General features: G+C 52.1%; 1 protein-coding gene across 1 annotated transcript in view; it reads right to left on the bottom strand.

Annotated features, from left to right (window-relative positions):
* The window catches only part of ADAM12 (ADAM metallopeptidase domain 12), a 143,437-nt gene that overhangs the window by 68,120 nt on the left and 57,442 nt on the right, over positions 1 to 17,875 (bottom strand). The window contains exons 3-4 of the mRNA XM_087824092.1: positions 4,299 to 4,377; positions 1,904 to 1,980 (exon numbers count right to left, since the gene is read on the bottom strand). Of these exons, the coding sequence (XP_087680218.1) occupies positions 1,904 to 1,980; positions 4,299 to 4,377 (156 nt within the window). The remainder of the gene's footprint in view (positions 1 to 1,903; positions 1,981 to 4,298; positions 4,378 to 17,875) is intronic.

The raw sequence follows: 17,875 nt of genomic DNA, 5'->3' as shown, positions 1-17,875 counted from the left end.
AGGAGGCCTGATTGTTTCTGAGTGTCCCAGACCTCATCTGTCCTTTGCCTGGCAGAAGCTCACTGGTTTTTCTTGGGGTCCTCCCCCCTCCCCTGCTTCCTGGCCCTGGGGCTGGGTTCAGGTCACCCTCAGCCTGGCCCAGGGGTGGGCACATATGTGTTCAACCAGAGCACCATACCGACCACTGTCCACTATGATAGTTTCCGGGGTGAGCCTCTGACCCAATCAGGACCAATAAGATGCATTTGCAAGATCTTTGCTGATCTTGAAAAAGGGGTCCTTATTTGTCTCCTTGCCTTCTGAGGATATAAGCCTGGAACTGCCCACAGCCCCTCTGTCTCCACAAAAATAAACTGCCTGAGGATGAAACCATCACAGAAGAAGGCAGGAGCTAGAGATGGAGAGAGAGTGGGCTCCACAGCCTTGCATGTGTCCACCCTGGAGCAGGGTAGCTTTGCATGGGATTAACCCAGAAGTCCTACAGCATGGACACCCCCGCCCCCCAATGCCCTCCCTTCCACCCAACTGGCCCCGGCCCAGGAGACTCTTAAGAGGCTGATGGTTTGCCCACTGGCCGCTCACTTGAGGTCAGATACAGGCCTGGGCTTTCCTATAAGTCACTGCACTTATTTCCAAAACCACCATTCTTAACAAGAAGAAACTGGGGCTCAGAGTGACCAGTCCACGGTCACATAGTCAGGTCGCTATGGGGCTATCTCGCTCCAGGGAGCGAACACCCCCTGTTGGTCCCAGATGTTCCATCTTGGACTGATCCCTCCCTTCATTCCAGATGCCGCCAGCTCGGGGCCCATCCCGGTGATCCCTGAGCACAGGTGTTCCGTGAGTGCCACGCCTGAACTGCGCCTGTGGTGCATTGTGTGTGTGTGTGCGCGCGTGTGTGTGCGTGCGTGTGTGTGTGTGTGTGTGCGTGTGTGCGCGCGCGTGTGTGTGAGGTGTGTGTGTGAGGTGTGTGCGTGTGTGCGTGTGTGCGTGTGTGTGCATGCGTGTGTGAGGTGTGTGCGTGTGTGCGTGTGTGCGTGTGTGTGCGTGCGTGTGTGAGGTGTGTGCGTGTGTGCGTGTGTGTGTGCGCGCGTGTGTGTGAGGTGTGTGCGCCGAGGCTCATTCTCTACAGTCCTGCACAGAGCTCCCGGAGCCGTGACGTGGGGTCACTGCTGACACGGGGTGCCGCCCCGCCGGTGCTCGCCCTGGCATGCCCTCCCACGGAGCCACGCTCTGGTGCCACTGCCAGGGCAAGGGGGGACTCTGAGGACACAAGCTGTGAGCTCAAAAACTCAATAAATAAATCCAATAAGAAAGCTGAGGCAGCTGGAAATCTGTCCAACAAACTGGTCCTCCTGGGGAGCACAGAAGAGCCAACTGCGGTGAGTCAGGAGCAGGCTGCTCGTCCGGGGTGGGGGTGGGGTGGGGTGGGGAAGGTAACTGTTCCCTGCATCACGCCACAGCCCCGAGGCAAAAGCCCCTGTGACCCCGGCCTTATTCCACACGTCTGGGTCTGGGTTATGTTCCTTTCCTTTTGTGCTAATAAGGAGGCCTTTTTATTTCTGTTAAGCAAGCAGCTTCAGCGCTGCCTGATTTAATGTCCTATCTTTTATCACCAAGAATTGTTAAGCATCAGAGTCCCACGAGTGAAAAGCACTCACAAGTCCTCAGACCCCGAAACTCAGCCGGTTTCCTCCCTGCCCACCTGCCGGGGGGATGGGCGCGGCCAGAGGCGCAGAGAAGCCGTGGGCCGGGCGGGCCCCACTCCCGTGGGCTGCGGCCAAGGCCACCGTCCCGTCCGGCTGGGCGAAGGCGAGGCCCCACCCGTCCCTCTGGGTGCGTCCGAGTGAAAAGGAGAAGTGGCTGCAGTCGCTGTGCTTAGGCCAAGAGCCCTGAGACTCACCTGAGACCGGAGCAAGTGCTGAGGCTGACCATGGAGCCGGGGTCCCCTTGCACATGCCCGTGGTAGTAACAGTGACCCTGGAAGGAGAACAAGGTCCGTCAGTCACAGCATCCTCTCGCCCGCTCACAGCAGACAACCGCCTGTGACCCCCCTCGCTTGTTTTTATCTGCGCAATTCCCTTTCGCAAAAATGTCAGAGGAGGAGTGTTCGTGTGAGACACTGCGCGGGCCTGACACGGCCCGGCAGGATCTACGCCGGGAACACCGACAGGGTTGGAAAGCACCGGGACGTCGTGTGTGTCCCCACACCTGGGGGCCAGGTCACCTCCCAGGGACTGATGCTGAGAGGCGGGACCTGCCAGGCCTCGGGGACTCGTAAACACGTGGCCATGAGGGACACGGCAGGCGTCCATGCTGAGGGCGGTCCCGGTGCCCCAGGACCCACAGGCGTATCCATCACAAGGACCCTCGTACACGTTCCCAAGCTGCGCCCTTGCCGCTGCCCCCAGGTCGAGCTGTCCGTCTGTAACAAGGCGTGGCCCTGGCACCCTCGGCTTGGCCCGTCCTGCTGACCCAATGCATTCTCTCTCTACCAGCAAAACATAGCGCAGAAAATACCCCAAACACGCAGAACCACAAAATTACATCTTTTCCTTTACAAAACCTCTAACCACGTATTTTATATACTTATTACTTACCCTGATGCATTTCCTCACTCCGCTAAAATAAATTTTCCTTCTGTTTAATACTATCCATCAAATATAATGGTGGATTGAAAATACTAGCCCTCAACTCTGCCATATGGGAAGGAAAATCAGAATTCTGTTACCCAGCTCTCAGGGGACCAGAAAGCCAGGAATCTTCTACGCTAAACTGCTAACAAAGATGGGCCGACCTTGTGGTTAAAGAGGACTGTGAGCAGACAGTGTCTGCCCCGGAATCTGCTGAGCGACATTATTTTCAAGGCTTTAAGTCCTTGGGAACTTTGTGGCCCCCCCTCCCCGACCATGTGCAACGTGCCAAACAGTCTTGATTTACTGTTTGAATCACACAATGTTCTGGCTGGAAGGAAGCTTCAGGCCGGGCAAGGCTACCCCCCGCCCCAGGCGCCCCCTCCCCGGGCAGATGTGGAAACCCAGGCCTGGCTGGTTTGTAACGAAGGCCACAAAGCCGGTTAATGGCCGAGCAGGGACCAAAGTCCAGGCCTCTGGCTGCAGGTCAGACGGTGTCCCTCCCATATCTTGCTGCTCTGAGCTTGTGCCTTCACGGGTCTCTCTTTTTGAAGAAAAGCTATCTGCAAAAATCCAAATGTGGACCAAATGCTTTCTCAAGTATGGGCAGAGCCTGGTCACAGTGCCACTCAGGGAACCCTGGGACCTTACCACAGTGCCACTCAGGGAGTCCTAGGACGGTGACATTTGCAAACTCAGAGAGATCTGCAGATAGAAGGGGTCTGAGGGTGACTGCGTGTGTGTGCATGTGTGTGAGCACATATGTGAGCACACGTGTGTGCCTGTGTGTATCTGTGTGGAAATGTGTGTGAGGGTGTATGTGTGCATGTCTGCCTCTGTGTGTGCCTGTGTGTGAGCATGTGAGCACATGTATGCATGTGCCTGTGTGTGCCTATGTGTGCCTGTGTGTGAGCACATGTATGCATGTGTCTGTGTGTGTCTGTGTGTGTGTGCACCTGCAAGTGCCAGCTGCTGACCTGCATTTCAGCCTGACTGTGGCCCAGCCATGTCCTTTGTACAGAACATCAGGACCCCACATACCACGTGTTTGCTTGAGCCTGAGACACAGGGCCAGTGGATTAATAGGACAAAGTTTGTGTGCACCGTGACTTTCTGTGGCCGGGCTGCATTGGGCTCAGCCCTGAGAGTGGACAGGACAGGGTCTGGAGAAATAAGCTGCCATGCCCAGGCCCCCAGGGCTGCTCTGCTCCAGCTCTAATGAGAACCACGTCGGGTGAAGACAGTAGCGGGCTGACCTCGGGGCATCAGAGCGCAGGCTCAGGACACCGCGTGCACGCTCCTTGGGACCCCCGGCAAACCAGCCAGGACCCAGGGCGTCTGCCCCAGCGAGGGCACAGGGTCGGTCCTGAGTTGAAAGTCCTGGGGTTTGAGACTTAGAGCCTCAAAAGTTTTCAATCTGCAAAATGGTTTCAAGGTCAGGCTACAGTGAAGCCATATCTTCAAGGACTGTCCTGGCACATACTGGCCAAGGCTGAGTTTTCCTGGAGGGACAGTGGGAGGCTCAGACACTGAGTGGTGCACAGCCCCTCTCAGGGCCTAAGGAAGTAGCTGGGCGTGTGAGTTAGCTCAGGACAAGACAGCTACGGATTTTAAGCACAGATTCGATAGCATCGTATCACAGTGGGCCGAACACACAGGACTTACCGTGTGATTCCGAGTGAGGGACACGTCAGTGCCATCCTGAAGGTAGTGGGTTTCTGTGAAACCACTGGCAATGAGGCCCCTGTGGGGGAGAGAAACATGAAACACTGAGTGTAGAATCGCCAGGCTGCAGGGCAGCCAGGGTCTGACCCGGGCTCCTGATTATTTTACAGATGATCCCACTAATTTACTGAGGCTCCCGAGGGACCTCCACGTGTGCAGGCTTTCCAGGGAGAGTCAGGAGATTCAGGCAGGCGGGCGTCAGACGTGTATTCAGGGAACCACCCCCCACAGTACACATGGAGCCCTCCCTCCCACCACCTCCCGCCTCAATCTTCCAACACACAGTCAGGCATCTGCACGCCCTGGCTCATGCACACACAGGCACACACAGGCACATGCACACACAGGCACACAGAGGTATATGCACACACAGGCATGCCCTGGCTCATCGCACACAGGCATGCCCTGGCTCATGCACACACAGGCACACACAGGCACATGCACACACAGGCACATGCACACACAGGCACATGCACACACAGGCACACAGAGGTACGCCCTGGCTCATGCACACTGCAACATGTACATACATACACTCTTCTATAAATAGTATGTGCAGATTTCTGAGCTGGGAGAATCACCGCCTGCAAGTCCAGGGCTCCACCGTCTAGAATCAAAGGCTAAGCGACCTGTTGGGACGATCATTTTGGACCCAGAATCCTGCCCTGCTGGCTCCCTAGCAGGCGAGCGAACCAGCCGTCCATATTCAAATGTGAAGGGAGAGTTTAGAATGACACGGACACGTCCTGAGCGGTGCTGGGGGAGGCGAGGGCGGTGATGTGGGACACGCGGAAATAGTGAGTTTCTGAGATAAACTGGAAGAGGAGAACCCTATTCATCTTAACTAAAACCATGCAACCTACCACATCTTCACTGGCAAGAGCAAAGCACGGGTTTATTCTGGTTGTAAATGATTTTGCGACTCTTTTGCAACATGCGCTTTTTAAAATCATTCTCCACATAACTGCAGCTAGCATTTCCTGTGCACCTACTATGTGCTAGGAGCTGTACTAGCTGCTGCGATACAAAGATAAATAAGGACACTGCAGCCTGCTGGGTGTCACACAGTAGGAAGAGAGTCCTACTGGGTGAACCGACACATAGTAGGTGGAGCGTCGTGGAAGGCGAGGCTTCACAGAGGGAGCTAGCAGGTGGAGTAGGAGTCCGCCAGGCCCAGGGCGGGTGGGAGGAGAAGGGAACTGCAGGCAGGGGTGGCAAGGCAGAGCCCCCGAGGGCCTGGGGTCTGGGAGCCAGGCTGGTGTGGGACAGAGAGGGGCCCATATGGAGCCTGGGTAGCGTGAGTCCAGAGTTGCTTCAGCTCCTGACTTTGCGGGAGGTATGTGCACAGAAGCCGTCCGCCTGCCCGTGTTCAGAGAATGTGCTTGACACCACTTGGTTCTGCTGGGGTCGCTCGCTCCCAGTCCAGAGGTGACCTTGGGACCCACGATAACCCGCTGCAAACCTTCCCCGGGCCTTGAGCCGGGCTTCTGAGGAACAGACCTCCCCCCCAGGGCGGCCTCCAGCCCAGCCCCTGCTCAGGAGGTGCCACCAGGGAACACACTGCCCCCACTCGGCTGTGACAGGTGGCGGGAAGGGGACACCTTCCAGGAGCTCCCAGGCCCACTGTGCCTCTCCCCTCGGCAACCCCTCCCTTTTGCCTCAGCTCACTTGGATTTTGCAGCCAGAGTCCTGATAAATGCAGAGGGAAGGAAGATAAGCGGGGGTCCTGCAAGGGGAAGAGACGAGAGACACCTTCCTTATGGTCACACTTCCCAAGAACTTCTCCCAGCCAGGGTCAGGGTGCGAGTGACCTCGGCCATGCCGAGTGTGAGTCTGAGACGGTCTCTCGGAAACGACCAGGAAGCGGTCGGCTCGGCGATCCTAGGGTTTCGGGGGACGGAGCCCTCGGAGGGCGCCCACTTTCTCAGCGAGAGAGCCAGGAGAAGCTCGTCCTCTCTGTTACTGTTATTTTCTGACTTCAAATCTCTGGGTACACGTGGCTGCAAACGATCATTTAGAATTTACATTAAAACATTACCGTGTAGATAATGTTCCTCCTCACAACATTTCTGAAACGATTTGAGTATTGAAATAAAAAACATTACCCCCAAATTGCTTTTTTAAGATCAATATTGAAATGATTCCACTCTAAATTTGCCGTTACATAATTTAGTTACGTGTTCGGACGAGACAGGTTTCATCCACGTGACATATTTTATTCCCCAGAGCACAGGACCGGGGCGCTGTCTCCACGCCAGTCCCCGGGAGCGAGGGGGCGTCCCTCCCGGCTCCCACCAGGGATCTGTTACAAGCCGTCTCCCTCCTGCCTCACTCCTGCTGACCCGTCTTCTGCCCCAGGCGGGGGGGGGGGGGGGCTGAGGGCAGAAGCTGCGCCCCGAAGCCCGGCACCAGCGCCAGCGCGGAGTGAAGGACCATCATCACAGAAAAGCGACAGGCCGAGCTCGGACTAACCGGATCAGTTAAAAACAGAAGAAGCGTGGCTCCAACGGCGGTTGCCGCCCGTGGAGGGCCGTGGGACACCGGCGGTCACATTCCCTCTGTCGTCACTTCAAGACTTTCGAATGCTGTCGGGTCACCAAGACGAACCCTGACGACCTGTCTTCCGTTTGGGAACCACTTTCACGAGGGAGACGGGAAGGGAGGCTGGGCGGCTGGCACCCGCTATCAGGGCGCGAGAACGCTCCCTGGTGACCTGTCACTCTTCCCTACGAATCCTCGGAGACTGTGCCTGCGGTTCGAGGGCTGAGCTATCCCGCGCAGCACATCCGCCAAAGGCCTCGCGGGACGGCCCGCTCGCCCGCGGCTCCCGCCGGCGCGCCCTGCGACCACGGCTGGGCTTCAGGGGCATTCACGCTGGATTTTCTCTTGCTAGTCTCCATTTTCTAAAATTCTCAAAAATGACCAAAACAACTTGTTTTGTTTTTTTCCTGAAATAAATTAAAAAAAAAAGTTCCATCTCCCCAGCTCTTTCTCATTTAGTTTCACAAACTATAATAAATAAAACTGTTGATACAGCATTTTGGAGACTGTAGGGGACAATTAAGTTTCCTGCAAAATAATTTCTTAATATACTGCTGCCAATTTAAGTCACAGATACACAGAATTTTGGGTCGAATCATGTGGCATTTACCCTGAAGTATTACTGTCGTTTGGGACTATTCGGATGACCCCATCCATTCACGAAGTAAATGGATTCCAACTGTGGTCTCCGTAGCAACGTGTCTGAGGACAGCAGGGCTGACCGGTCAATTGCATTTTCCAACAGAAGCATGGACACAGGTGGGAAATGAGGGGCTCCTGACTCTGCAGGCCCATGGCTGCCACGCTACACGGGCCTAACGCTTTGAGCTACTTTCTTCCCTTTTTAATGATCATCTGTAGTTCCAAAGTCTCTCGCAGGTGGGCTTATAACTGCTCTAGGCTGTTCTTTTTTTAAAATATGTTTTTATCGCCCGGCTGGGCGTGGCTCAGCGGTTGAGCGTTGACCTAGGATCCAGGAGATCGGGGTTCGATTCCTGGTCAGGGCACATGCCCGGGTTGCGGGCTCAATCAATGACTCTCTCATCATTGATGTTTCTCTCTCTCTCTCTCCCTCTCCCTCTCTCTGAAATCAATAAAGATATATTTAAAAAATAAAATAAAATATGTTTTTATTGATTTTAGAGAGAGAGGAAGGGAGAGGGAGAGACAGAAACATGGGTGAGAGTCATTGATCAGCTGCCTCCTGCACCCCCCTGATTGGGGATTGAGCCTGCAACCCCAGCATGTGCCTGTCGAAGAATCGAACAGTGACCTCCTGGTTCTTAGATCGATGCTCAACCACTGAGCCACGCTAGCCGGGCCTGACAGCTACTTTTATACAAGCACCTGAGTAGTTAAGTCAGGTGATGCCTGGGAATATTTTATATTCCTTCCATTATCCTTAGAACAGGACATGAACTGCCTTGTTGACTTAGTTAACTGATGTAATATAGGACAAATACGACCCTGGGCCACGAAAACAGATCTTTCTTAAGCATCACGGTCTCAAGCAGTGAAACTGGGTAAAGGCCATGGCAGGGGTGGGTGATGGCTGGCTCACTGATGGAAGCACTGATCCGTTACGTCCGGGAGTCTCCCGAGCGCATCTGCTGTCCGGCGTCCCGACGCCTTCCTTGCTGGGAGTGCATTTTAACACAGCGGCCGGCCCTGGGCAATGACAATCCCCGCACCGGGCGCACAGTCAGAGCTTTCCTCCCCGTGTAGCTCCACTGCAAAGTCTGTGCCCAAGTGTCCTGGGGGCACGGGAGAGGCGGTGCCTACCTGACGCCCCCCTGCGCCCAGAACATAACTTCACGCCTCTGGACACCTTTGGCCAGAGAAAAGCCAAACACGCGTCCAATGTTTCTGGCTTCCCAGCCGTGGGTCTGTTTCTCAGATGATGATACTGTGGTTTCTTTCTTTCTTTTTTTAAAGTGAAACAGAAGAATACTTCCTGTACAGAACCTGGCAACCGGGACTCAGATGGGATTCACGGTTTCATTTTCACACGACGGTCTCGCACGCGAAGCTGGGAACCGGGATTACGTCATGTGGCTACTAAACTCGAACTCTACAAACACACCCCAGAAACGAGTTCTTCATTAAAAGCTGAAATCTTTCCATGTGTCCGGGGGGGGGGGGGTTTAGCAAAATATGCTGAGGAGGAAGATACAACTTTATGATTAAAAAATGTAATTTACCATGATCTGCCTCGGTAATCGACCCTAATGGCTTCATGAGAAAAATACTATAATCCCCTGCAAGCTCATTGAGTTAATCGGCACTTCTCGGAGGTCAGGAAACAATTACACGTCCTCTGCGCTAGAAGACCGAGGGCACGGAGGGAACTGGAAGATGGAGACAATGTCAATTTAGTGCTCCTTGTTTTTATCTTTTTGTTAATCCGCACCGCAAGATGTTTTTCCCATTGCTTTTCAGAGAGAGTGGAAGGGAGAGGGGAGAGAGAGAAACATTGATGCGACGGAGGCACGTCGATGGGTTGCCGCCTGTCTGAGCCCAGACCAGGGCTGGGGACTGAACCTGCACCGAGGTACGTGACCTTGACCTGGAATTGAACCCGAGACCCTTCAGTGTGGGCCACCTCGGCCCCGGAGCACACGCGGGGCGTGGCCACCTTGGGCCAGGGAGCCAGCCGCTCAGGAGCCTGGGGCCCAGGGCTGCACGTTTAGCTAAAGAGCATCAGTCTCCTGCTACATTTTATTCCATCGCTTTTTCCTCTGTTCTTGCTCCCCTCCCCCTCAGTCCTGCCGTCCCGCCCCCCACAGACACACTTTACTTTTTCTAGACTAAGTAACACACATCACCTCTTACCCCTAAATACTTCATGGTGTTTCCTATGAGGAGGGATGTCCTCCAACTCACCACGGTCAGGTACCACGTGCCACAGGCAGGTACCACGCACCATGGGTGGTACCACGTGCCACGGCAGGCGCCACGTGCCACAGGCGGTGCCACGTGCCACGGGCAGGTACCACGTACCACGGCAGGCAGATGCCACGCACCATGGCTGGTACCACGCGCCACGGGCAGGTACCCATGCCGTATGGATGTGGCGTCTCTCTGCTCTTCCATTCGATTTGACCTTGACAGTGGACGTGGGGGGGCTCTGCGCAGCATTCATCCCTCACCCCCTGGGGACAGAATCCAGCCTGGGGTCAGGTCCCCTCACCCCTTTTTTTATTAACAACTTTGAAAAAGAATTCACGTACCATGTGATTGACCATTTAAAACGTGTAACCTCTGTACGATCCTACTAACCAGTGTCACCCCAGTAAATGTAATAAAAAATGAGATAAAATGCACAAGCCGGTGTTTCTACCCTAGTGACAGCTGTGCGACCAGCCTCGCGATCTGGTTTTACGGAGCATCCTGTCCTGCCCTAGCTGGGCCCCGTACTCAGGACCTTCAGCCTCCTTGAATCTGAAACATTTCTGAGGCTTTTTTCTTTTATGATGTTGACATTTTCGACCAACTGCCTCCCTCCGTAAGTAAAACGCGCCTTATTGGGGGATGCCCGGTATTTCCTGACTCACTGAGGTTATTCATTCTCAACCCAAAGGGTCCCTAGTTGGCTGTGTTCTCCTCAGGGATCCCCTGTGGGTACCTGGTGCCCATCTGTCCCCCACGGTCCATGTTAACCTCGATCACCTGGTCAAGGTGCTGCCCGACTCCCCGGTGTAAATTCCACCCGTGCGCTAACCCAGGAGGAGATTTGCAGGAGGGGCCGGGGCCTTGCATGATCTTCAAGTGGCTGCTCGCAGGCTGCTCGTGACGCGGACGGAGGGAGAGCCCAGCCCAGACTCGGGGCGCCCGCTGCTCTCGGGCCCCGCGCCCCGAAGCCGCAAGGTGCTCCTTCACCGCTGCGCTCTGAGCAGCCACCTGCGCGCAGGGAACCCACGGGGGCTGCCGGGGATGATGATTGTTCATTTTATTGTGCGGCTGCTGCCAGCCCCTCCGTGGCCACGGGGGGAAGGGAATCCACCTCTGGGATAGGGGAGAGGATGCCCTGCGCTTCCCAGTCGCACCTCCTCTGTGGGACTGAGCCACCCGCCTCCCACCCAGGGGCCTCGCCCCCAGTTTCTCAGAAACAGCCGACCTGCGAGGAGCCCCAGGTCCCAGCCACTCTAACTCCCCTTTTGCTCTGGTTCAGGCCTGTCGCCAATTCCTAAGGTGGCTGGAGCAAACTGTGGGAGCCGCGTGGTCGGTGGAGACCATCTCCCTCCCCTAGCCGCGCGGGAAGAAAGCGGCGGGGAGGGGAAGCTGAGTTAGGATGCGGCTGTGGATCACGCGGACACGTGCCTCGCGTGGGACCGCTTTCCCTTCGGCCAGGGCTTGTGCCTGATGTGGCTACGAGCCGCAGAGACGGGGGGCCTCCCCAGGTGAGCAGGGGGTTCTGCTCCAGGAGGGGGGGCGGAGGGCAAGAGGGGGTGTAGGGGAAGACCACCCCCTGAGCCAGAGTCTTGCAAGACCGTCAGAAACACAGCCACGAGACCAGGACATCACCTCACAGGGAACCACAGCCAAAGACAACAGGGCAGCGCACAGGAGGTGGTGTCTCTACAAACAGACAGAGAGATGGCTGAGTGTCCGAACACCACCTCCAGGCGGCCCGTCCCCGCAGAGGCCACCAGGTCGCACGGCCAGGCGCTGGGAACTGCCGCTGTCCTCGGCAGGGCCTGCCCGCGAGCGGGGCAACGCTAAAAATGATGATTATTATTTCATCGTAGCGATAACAATGACTCAGAAAAATAAAAACCAAAGCAGGCAACCCTGGAACACCAAGCGGAGATTTCTTGGGGTTTTTATTTTAAACACATGTTTCTAAAGTGGCCGGTGTCCGTGCCAGGAACTCAGCGTGGAGCCTATTTTCCTTCTGCTGTGCACACGATCTGCCTTGGAGACGCCTCTGAACGCCCCGGATTCCTCTTCTCTCAGCAAAAACAACTGAGGGACAGGACAAGGAGTTCCGAGGCGCAGGCAGCTACTCGCCGCGTGGGGTGGGAGGTGGCCGGGACATGACCTGAGGTTGGGGGTGTCGGGGGGAGGGCTACTCATGCCCTCGGGTTGTGCAGAGGAGACTCCATATGGCACAGAATTTGGAAAAGCAGCCTGGCCCCTGGCTGCCCTGCCAATTGGGGTCCCATAAAAGCCACCTGGGGTCCCATAAAACTCCTTTCCCGTTCTGAGTTTTATGGGACCCCAGGTGGCTTTGAACTCCCCAAGGCGGGCGGGATATTCTAGTGCCTTCCTTTGGCAGCTCGGGACCTGGAAGCCCTCTCCCCGGAGCAGCGTGGTGGGAACCCGCACTCCCCGCCTGTGAGCTCAGCCCGGAGATGCGCTGGCCTCACCCTCACCCCGGCCACCACGAGAGCTTCTCCGGGGGAGAGGGAGTGGGCTCAGCCTGGCCCTCGGGCCCGGGTCAGGGAGCTGGGCGGCTAATGAAATAAAACAGACCGCGTGCTGAGCGAGTTCGGTGATGTCATCGAGCGCACAGCAACTGCAGAGCCGGTCCAAGTGAAGCCAAGGCTATTCTCAGGTCTCCATCTGCAGGAGCCCCACGAATTAATATGCATTCAAGGCCTTTGCAGGCCTCTCCCCCCTCCCTCTGATTCAAAGGTTCGAGGCTCACGTGAGAAGGGCAAACAGTGCTCTCTGCCCAGCACCGGGATTCAAAACCCTGGCCAGCTCTCCTTTAGCATGGGGTTAATTATCACGAGGCCTCTGGGGGGATTCATTTAGGTCTGACATAAAGTGGAGGTAACTGTGTGTTAAATAAATAAGGGCCCTGGCTGGAGTTTACAAAGGGCAGAGAGAACGCAAACCCAGAAATGGCAAGAGGGTGCAATTCTGAGGACTCGGGATCCAGATCTAGGGATTATTTTCGTTTGTGGTTAGAATAAGTAAAGGGCTGACTTAAGTACATTCTGGATTATTTGTGTGTCAGAGTGATACAAGTCTATTGTTCCAATTGTATAAAAGGCAAGAATGTAACTAAAACATGATAATCTTTTAGCCTAAAAATAACGGCCTTACAGAAAATAAATTGGAATAAAAACTTACTTCATAAGGGCTTTTAACAAAATCTCTCTCTGCCTCCTAAAGTATGGAGATTTACATGTTAAATATACGGTGATTCTTTGGTGCAATGTCAATGACCGCAGATACCTTCCTCTAAGGGTTTCCAATGCCCCGGAGGGAGGCATAGAAAGAAACCTGTACTCCCGGCTGTTAATCTTTCAGAAAAGGGCTCCCTTCATGTAAACGAGAGCCATCCCATTGTGCAGAGCTACATTAAGTCTGTGGCTGTATCATATTTTGAAGCAGGAGTATTTCAAAAGGGGGGGTAGCCTGGTCGAATGTACCTGCTGTTCCTTTATGGCTGCACATTGTTCCCTCTGCATTGCGGGAAAGGTTTATGAGAGCCTCTATGAAGGGAGAGTCCGGGTTGTCAAGAAATACTTAGAAAAATGTAGAATTACTTTACCTAGGAGGAAAACAAGCTAGCATAAGACTGGCAATGCAAAAAAGAAAAAAAAAAAAAAGAAAAAAAGAAGACCAAGGGTCAGAAGATTGGAGATTTGATGCCAGTGAGAGGTAGAACACTAAGAATAATAATTATTATTATAGAATGATAGTGGCTACCAGAGCGCTAAGCACACTTTCATTTAATACTTAAAAAGACTCATAAGGCCCCTCAACTCTGCCCATTTTACAGAAGAGACAACTAACCACACAGCCAGCAAATGCCAGATGCAGGATTGTGACCTAGATTAGTCTGACTCCAGACCCTGTTTCCAGGTTTCCTACTGAAGACTGGAGATGCTGATAGGAATAGATTTTTTTTTCCCCATCTGATTATTTAAAAGACAAAAGTAAAAAGCGCTTTGGTTTAAGAATGTGGGAAGGAAGCCTGGGGAGAAGCTAGATACAATCTGCAAATAAACAAAACAATAAATACAATGTAATGAATGAAGTGAAATAAAATAACAAAGCCCCGAGCTACCCCAGGCTTGATTACCCTGCAGCAGAGGAGGGGAATTCCTAGGCTGCAGAAGCCGGTTGTTCTTGCCAGGCTTTTGGCCAACAAGAAAGGAAGGTTTTGCACTTGGCTGGAGGGACTTGGATACAAGCAATGTGCCATTCAAATCTTTGGCCTTGCAATTCAGCTTCATTAAATAAGAATCTCTATGTGTTCACTCAACTTAATAAAATTTTAGTCTCTAATTTAATTTTGGATTCTTTGGCTAACAATACCTGAGTAAGCGCTGTGTCTTCTTTATGGCTCCCCCAGACCTGGGAAAAGGCTGTGCCAGTATCTCAGCACCTACATCAGGCAAAGTCAAACATCGCAGCTGCTTCAAAAATCTTTCCTATGTAAACGGGATCTACTCTCTGGTGTAGATAATAAATGTAGTCTCAAATAGTGAAAAACAAACAACTACACCTTTGTAGTTATAAAGAGCCATGTCAAAGGACTTTGGTTTATGATAACAGGGTACTGTTACCAATTCATGTTTTTATGGCAGCGAGGGAATTTTATACGTTAAATTCAATCAAACATGTTAGGAAATAGAGAAATGCTCTTTGTATTTCTTTTTGATTACACAAGTCCTCATGGGAGGACACCAATTATTTTTATTTTTTTGATAGAAACCTTTAAGATACTTCTGTAAACAGCAATTGAAAACTTACACAAGTCTGAGCGTCTCTTTCATGTAAAAGAGAAATATATTAAAAAGCAACACATTTCCTTGTGCGCTTATAAAAATTGTTTATTTCTTACTCTCCTTTTTACGATACCTAAAGTACTAGAACACAACAGAAACACGGGCTGCAGACAGAAAAACAAAATCCAAGGAGATCAAAGGATAGAGCAAGGACATTTTGCAGAGAATGTTCCTGGGAGTACCCTGCAGGGAAGCAACAATGTGTCCACTGCATGAGAGAGTACCCTGCAGGGAAGCAACAATGTGTCCACTGCATGAGAGAGTACCCTGCAGGGAAGCAACAATGTGTCCACTGCATGAGAGAGTACCCTGCAGGGAAGCAACAATGTGTCCACTGCATGAGAGAGTACCCTGCAGGGAAGCAACAATGTGTCCACCGCACCAGCCGGAGCTGTCAGCATCCGCCCGCAGTCCCCGATACACTGACTGCATCACTGAATCCACGAATATAAGTGGGGGTGTGGGAACCTCTCATCGTTCTTGCTCGAAGGCAGCAGTTCTACGAGGGAAGCTGACAGTGATACATGCGTATATTAAGAAAACAGAAAGATCTCAACAAACAACCTAACTTTACACCTTAACGAACTAGAAAAAGAACAAAATGAAATAAAGACCAGAGAAACAAGAGCAAAGTTCAGCGAAATTAAGAACTGGTTTTTGAAAAGATCATCAAAATTGACAAACGATTAGCTACACTAAAAAAAAAAAAAAAAATTAAAGGATTCAAATAAATAACATCAGAAATGAAAGGAGAGATATTATGATTGATACTGTAGAAATACACAGGATCAGAAGGGACGACCATGAATAGTTACATGCCAACAAACTGAACAACTTGTAAAAATGCATCAATTCCTAGAAACATACACCCCCCCCCCCCCCCCGGCTGAATCAGGAAGGAACATAAACGCTGCACAAACCAGGACGAGGAAGGAGACTGACTCCGCACTAGACCTCCCAGCACAGAAAAGCCCAGGGCCAGAGGGCTTCACCGGGGAATTCTACCACACATTTAAAGAAAAATTAATGCCAATTATCAAACCGTTCCTAAAAACTGAAGAGGGGGAAACACTTCCAAATCATTTAAGAAGCCAGCATTACCCGGACACCAAGGCCAAATACCACACAAGGGCTCTACAGGAAACCTACAGACCAGCACCCCTGGTGAACGCAGATGCCGGGCGTCTTCCCACGGGCCTACTGTCATCTGTATGTCTTCTTTGGAAACACGTCTATTCAGATCCTCTGCCCATTTTTTAAACTGGGTTGTTGTTGGGTTGTAGGAGTTATTTATGTATGTTGGAGATTAACCCCTTATTGGATGTATAATTTGAAATACCTTCTGCCATTCAGCAAGTTGCCGTTTTGTTTCGATGACGGGTTCCTTCTCTGTGCAGAAACTTTTCAGTTTGATGTAGTCCCACTTGTTTATTTCTGCTTTTGTTTCCCTTGCCTTTGACGTCAGAGCTGCAAAAACATCACTAAGATGTTACCAGCTATGTTTTCTAGGAATTCTATGGTTTCAAGTCTTGCCATTTGTGGCAACATGGGTGAACCCCGAGGGCATCATGCTGAGAGAAATAAGTCAGAGGAGAAAGACAAATACCATATAATCTCACTCATATGTGGAATCTAAAAAAGAAACAAATGAACAAACTAAACAAAAACAAACTCATTGGCACAGAGAACAGATTTGTGGTTACCAGAGGGCAAGGGATTGGGGGGGAGCAAAAGGGGTGAACATCAGTTGTCCGGTGATGGGTGATAGACTCTTGGGGGTGATCCCTTTGTCATGTATCCCAATGTCAAATGATAACGTTGCACACACGAAAAGTTATATAATAAAAAAATTCTGTAACTGTGCATGGTGACAAATGTTAAAACAAACAAACATACAAACAAACAACCCCCCCCCCCAAACCAATCCGAGAGAGAAAGTTAAAGCAATTTAGAAATGTTTTGACCCTGTGGGAGGAAAAGGGTCATACCTTTTGAATGCTAACGAGTGTCGTGAAGTCATACAAACTCTCCCTGCCAGGACCACATATTAATTGATTTTATAAATACTGAGTAACTACAAATGCCAGACCGGGTGCTGGGGACACAAAGATGAATTAGACAAGGTCCCTGTACTCAAGGGGGTGGCCTAGATATAAACAAGTACAAATCAAGTGTTACGGATGCTGGGCTGGCGATTCACTCAGGGCACAGCAAGGCCTGAGCAGTCACCTGGGACTGGGGGGTAAAAGGAAGGGAGCCTAAGAAAGGCTCCCTAGGTGTGACTACCGGATGACGTTACCTCTCTTTTGCCTTCAGAAAAGTTCTTTTTATAACATTTTGAAGCCCATGCATAGAAGTTATTCTTCAAAGAGAAATATTCTTTAGACTATAAGGCTCAAATAATATCTACTTAAATAATACAGACAATATCACTGTAAGTAACAGAAATTATTTGGGATGATCTCCATGTCCCAGGTGCTATATGAGGCATTTTCTAGTCCTTACAGCAAGCCCGGGCCCTGTTGCTATTCTAATTTACCTGTAAAGGTTGAGGCCTGGAAAGGTGAAGAATGTTCTAAAGGTCCCACGTCTAGTGAGCGACTGAAAAGGCTAGAATCTGAGCGTCCTGACTCAAGGTTTAAGCTAAGCAAGGTCTGTGGCAGGGAAAAGCTTTCTGTGAACCAGGCTCTGGGGCTCCGGAAAGACGCATCCGCAGCCTGCCCCAGGCGTCGAGCCCTGGCCGGGCAGCGTGGGTCCGTGTGGGTGGGTGCGTGTGGGTGCGTGTGGGTGCGTGTGGGTGCGTGTGGGTCCGTGTGGGTGACTGTACGAGGCTGAAGCACCAGCCTCCCTGCAGGCACCTCGAAGGCAGGAGCAGCAGCTGCCCGTCGGAGCCCACGCACCAGGCATCCCGCCAAAGTTCAGTGAATGGACGGACGGAAGGAAAGATGAGTAAACGATAGGATGTCCTGGAACCTAAGCGCAGAGGCGTTCGGCCGTGTACGTGTCAGTGCACAGGAATCTGCCGGCGGGCCCTGTGACTAACGCTCACATCCTTGGCATCATAAAACGTTTCCTAAATCCGCCATGAGAAACGATCGTATGACACAGGGAACTGGCTAATATTCTTTCCTTACGTGATTGCTGTCTTTATCTCGCGCTTGCTTTCCTCCAAAGGAGTGTAACAAGTCTATTTAATGTTGAAAGTCGCGAGCCAAGGCCTCTGGATCT

The sequence above is a fragment of the Miniopterus natalensis genome, chromosome 14 (genome assembly GCF_054644295.1).
Source record: "Miniopterus natalensis isolate mMinNat1 chromosome 14, mMinNat1.hap1, whole genome shotgun sequence".
Taxonomy (NCBI): Eukaryota; Metazoa; Chordata; class Mammalia; order Chiroptera; family Miniopteridae; genus Miniopterus; species Miniopterus natalensis.
This window is presented reverse-complemented; position numbering and strand designations above follow the sequence as displayed.